General features: G+C 33.6%; 1 protein-coding gene across 1 annotated transcript; it reads left to right on the top strand.

The window, feature by feature from the left end:
* The first annotated feature begins 508 nt into the window (after positions 1-508).
* Positions 509-2,245, top strand: LOC145101651 (transcription elongation factor SPT4 homolog 1-like). The gene is made up of 5 exons (XM_079038900.1): positions 509-694; positions 879-970; positions 1,400-1,455; positions 1,573-1,634; positions 2,064-2,245. The coding sequence occupies exons 1-5, from the start codon at positions 608-610 to the stop codon at positions 2,112-2,114; spliced, it is 348 nt and encodes a 115-aa protein (XP_078895026.1). The 5' UTR covers positions 509-607; the 3' UTR covers positions 2,115-2,245.
* Positions 2,246-3,746: the final 1,501 nt, after the last annotated feature.

Raw genomic sequence — 3,746 nt, forward strand, 5'->3', positions numbered from 1 at the left:
TCCTGACTTTTCCAAAAAGTCAGTTTTTCTTATATCAAAAATCCAAAAGTTGTTTTTAAAATGCTTTTACCAAACATCTTTTGTATTTTATCTTTTTCAAAAAAACCGTTGGGCTCTCAAAAATAAGCCAAACACCCTTGAGAACGAATTGTTTGTCTTCACCAATTTGTAAATGATATCGAACTCAAATATTTGTTACCTGTCACAGAAATTCAGAGAACTCGGAGGGGAAGAAGACCGAATTGAGAAGGATACATACCGTGCCATAGTGGAAAGAGTTAAGGATATATTAGTAACATCATATATAATTTTGAATTTTAAATAAGGTTTTTAATATTATATTAGTTTAATTTTAATTGAAAAATGAGTTTGGATATATAAGTAAATATTATAGTTTTGGAATGATATATAGGTAATTTTAAAATTTATAAGGATATTTACGTAAAATTTAGAAGAACATATATTAAAATTTCCCAAAAAGATATACCTAAAGATAAAAAAAAAAAAAAAAACCAAGCAAGAGTCTGAATGTCTATTAAATAATTTAGAGCCGGCGAGGCGGTAGAACGGAAGTTTCGAGAAAGCGCCGGGCAAAGAGAGGTAAACGATGACGAACGCCGCGCAAATTCCGACGAGCTTCGGCCATGAACTTCGAGCATGTCTTCGTTGCCGCCTGGTGAAAACGTACGATCAGGTTCGCTACGCATTTCCCGTAACATCGCTGATCTAGTAGCCCTAAAATTCAAACTAGGGTTTTGTATTATCGATTTTGGTTTGTTTTGAGGTTAACCGTTTCTAGTTTGTAATTTTGTTGTGTGTGTGTATATGAGTTAGTTGTTTGGTGATTACTTTAGCCGTTTGGATGTTTTGAGTTGTAGTTTCGAGAATCAGGATGTGAAAACTGTAGTTTCTTCAAGATGGAGGAGGATCACGAACGTGTCGCTGATTGCACCACCCCTAATTTTACCGGGTAATGATTTACACCCTAAAAAAGCAATAGACTCCTGTGAATAACAGAAAATCATCATCATAGGTCGTCGAAAGGCTATACAGATTTTGTCTGTGACTGTGGATTTAGTTATTTGTTTTAGAACACGATACATGATATCTGTTTTGACTTGTACAAACATCAGTTAATTGGGAAAGGATACCATAGCTTAGCTCACACAGACACAGATCCAATAAAGCAGATAATCTAGCAGTGTTTTGGATTGAGGCAAGATACACGGTTTCTTTATCTATTGGGAATGGGGTGGTGAAAAGATATAATGAAATGACACCATTCTTTGATTATGTTAAAATACTAGACTATAGGCTATATAGCTCTAGATGGAGTTTATCCTTCCTCCATGGTTTTTGTTACTAAATCAGTAAATGTGAATGTTCCCTTTTGCTGTAGGATTATCTCGGTAATGGATCCTGCCAGAAGTTGGGCTGCTAGGTGGCTTCGAATTGGTAAATAAATATCATTTATTGTCTCCAATCCATAGTCCATACACTTGTGTTAAACGGCATGAAGAAGAGTTTATTATGCTATCTCATAAGAAATTTTTTTTTATTTCTGGTTTGCAGGCAAATATGTTCCTGGTTGCTACACACTTGCAGTCTCAGAAGCCCTGTCGGAGGATCTGCAGGTTCTTGGCTTTTACCAAATTCAAAATATATTATATTATATATGTCACATGCAAATGTACATTCATTGATTTGTTTCTTATAGCATCCTACTTTCATTGTACTTTGAAAACTCTACTAACTACATTATTGCACTTCAAAAAATACTCAAGATCAGCCTCATGAAAACGCAAATACAAAACAATTTTCATTGCTATAAATATAATTGGATGGAGTATTCAGTATAATGTTCTAATAAGAAAAAAAAAATTTGAAAGTACAATGCTATATTGAGCATAATTCATATAGGTTTTTTTTTTTTTTTTTTTTTTTTTTTTTTTTTTTTGAAGGTAGGATGTTATGATGACAAAAAAATAAATGAAAGCATATAGCTATTTCTTGCTCTATGGTCCATACACACACATAACTATTTGGTTTTGTTTTTTTTCCAGGCTCTCTGTGAGGAAGAGCGGGTGCAATATCATCCACCAAAACGTGTATGAATATATATATTTCTATGTAAGACAGAATTCATAGTTGTAACTGTTTGGTATAAAAAACTAGAAGATTCCTTTAGGAGACTTACTTTTTGCTGTATGGGAGATTTTGATTTATTTAGATTCCGTCTTCTCCATATTTGTCTCTTCTTTTTTCATGTACAAATTTCTCAATGGGTTGGTTATGCCGTCCAAGAAAATCATCATTTTTTTTTTTGGTGTTCTAGTAATGACAAATTTGTTGTATTTGGTTTTAAATACTTATAAAAATATTTAAATTAGACAAAAAATTACATAAATGGTCCTTGTGCTTGGCAAAACATACCAAGTTTGATCCTTGCGATGGATTTATTGCAAAGATGGTCTCTATGTTTGAAATTCTTTACACCAAGGGTTCTTATGACTTAACTCTGTTACATTTATTTATATTTTATTTTATTTTTTAATGGTTATAATTAAATGATAAAATTACATATATGGTATTTGTGGCTTACAAAAATTGCATAAATGGTCGTTTTTCCTCGTACCTGTCATTTTTCAACCGTTAGGAATATCATGTGTCTCACATGTGGGGGGTAGTTTGGCCTTTTCATTTTTGGCTGTCATTTAATGCTACTTAGACTTATTGTAATTAACCCTTAAACAAACACACCTTAAGAAGCCCTTTTTTGTCTCCACTCTATTTTGATTGCTATTAGAATACAACGAAGTACATATTCAAATCCTGGCACCACTCAGCCTTTGTGACCATGGAGGTTCGCTTACAATGATTCCAGAACATGAGACAAAGTCTCATGTTTACAACGGGGGATTAGTCGGTGCGCAAAAGCTGATTCGGAAACCCTCGTTAGGGAAGTTTCCTTTCATAAAAAAAAAAGAATACAACAACGTAAGGGAAATCCTTAATTCTTGCAATCTTGTTTATGAAATTAGGGTTTTGCTGTAGGCCTCGTACTTTGTACGTGGAATCTATGTGGTCCTCATACGATTTAATCGGGCCTTGAAAAATATTATAGCAATATGTTGTTTTTATTTTATTTATTTATTTATTTAGGGTATGCATACTGATCAAATTGGTGTGTTTTTATCAGATGGTTCCAATACTTTATTCACTTTAAAGATACATCATGGTGGGTTTTTTTTACCAAGTATCCAGGAAGAAAGTACATTGAATGAAGGCTGTCATACTTCGACTTTGTTGTCACTTATGTTTTTTGTGTTCATGATCTAAACGACATAATTCGAGGGATATGGTGTGTCGAGGACTCCAGAATGTACGACCAATACCATTATAGAATTCCTAATCTAAACTTAGATTTTGGATTGAAGGCTATAGGAAATGATCAAAGCGTCCTTTTTATGACTCAATACCACCCCCCCCCCCATAGTTCTTAATTTGTATGTTAAACATATCATAACTGGAGTTCCAACTTATTTCATGTCCCTCACCAAAGTTGTTATTGAGCAACTGGATGATGAACCTTCTCCCGAACTCAATAGGTTACGCCTAAGAAGAAGGAAACTGGTTCTTGTAGTAAAAAATTGGACATTAGTGTCCGACTCAATGAGTCATCTAATTCAGACACATAAAAGATAGGGTATATTTTTTCCCAATCCCTAGTTCCTTTTGCGAAGGAA

Source organism: Lactuca serriola, chromosome 1, assembly GCF_051521515.1.
Source record: "Lactuca serriola cultivar US96UC23 chromosome 1, Lser_US96UC23_V15, whole genome shotgun sequence".
Taxonomy (NCBI): Eukaryota; Viridiplantae; Streptophyta; class Magnoliopsida; order Asterales; family Asteraceae; genus Lactuca; species Lactuca serriola.

What these genes read in the sequence shown, in the direction of transcription:
- LOC145101651 (XM_079038900.1), top strand. Translation starts at nt 608, where the DNA reads ATGACGAACGCCGCGCAAATTCCGACGAGCTTCGGCCATGAACTTCGA. An exon ending in ACCACCCCTAATTTTACCGG is followed by an intron (nt 971 to 1,399) that starts GTAATGATTTAC and finishes CTTTTGCTGTAG; the next exon opens with GATTATCTCGGTAATGGATC. An exon ending in TGCTAGGTGGCTTCGAATTG is followed by an intron (nt 1,456 to 1,572) that starts GTAAATAAATAT and finishes TCTGGTTTGCAG; the next exon opens with GCAAATATGTTCCTGGTTGC.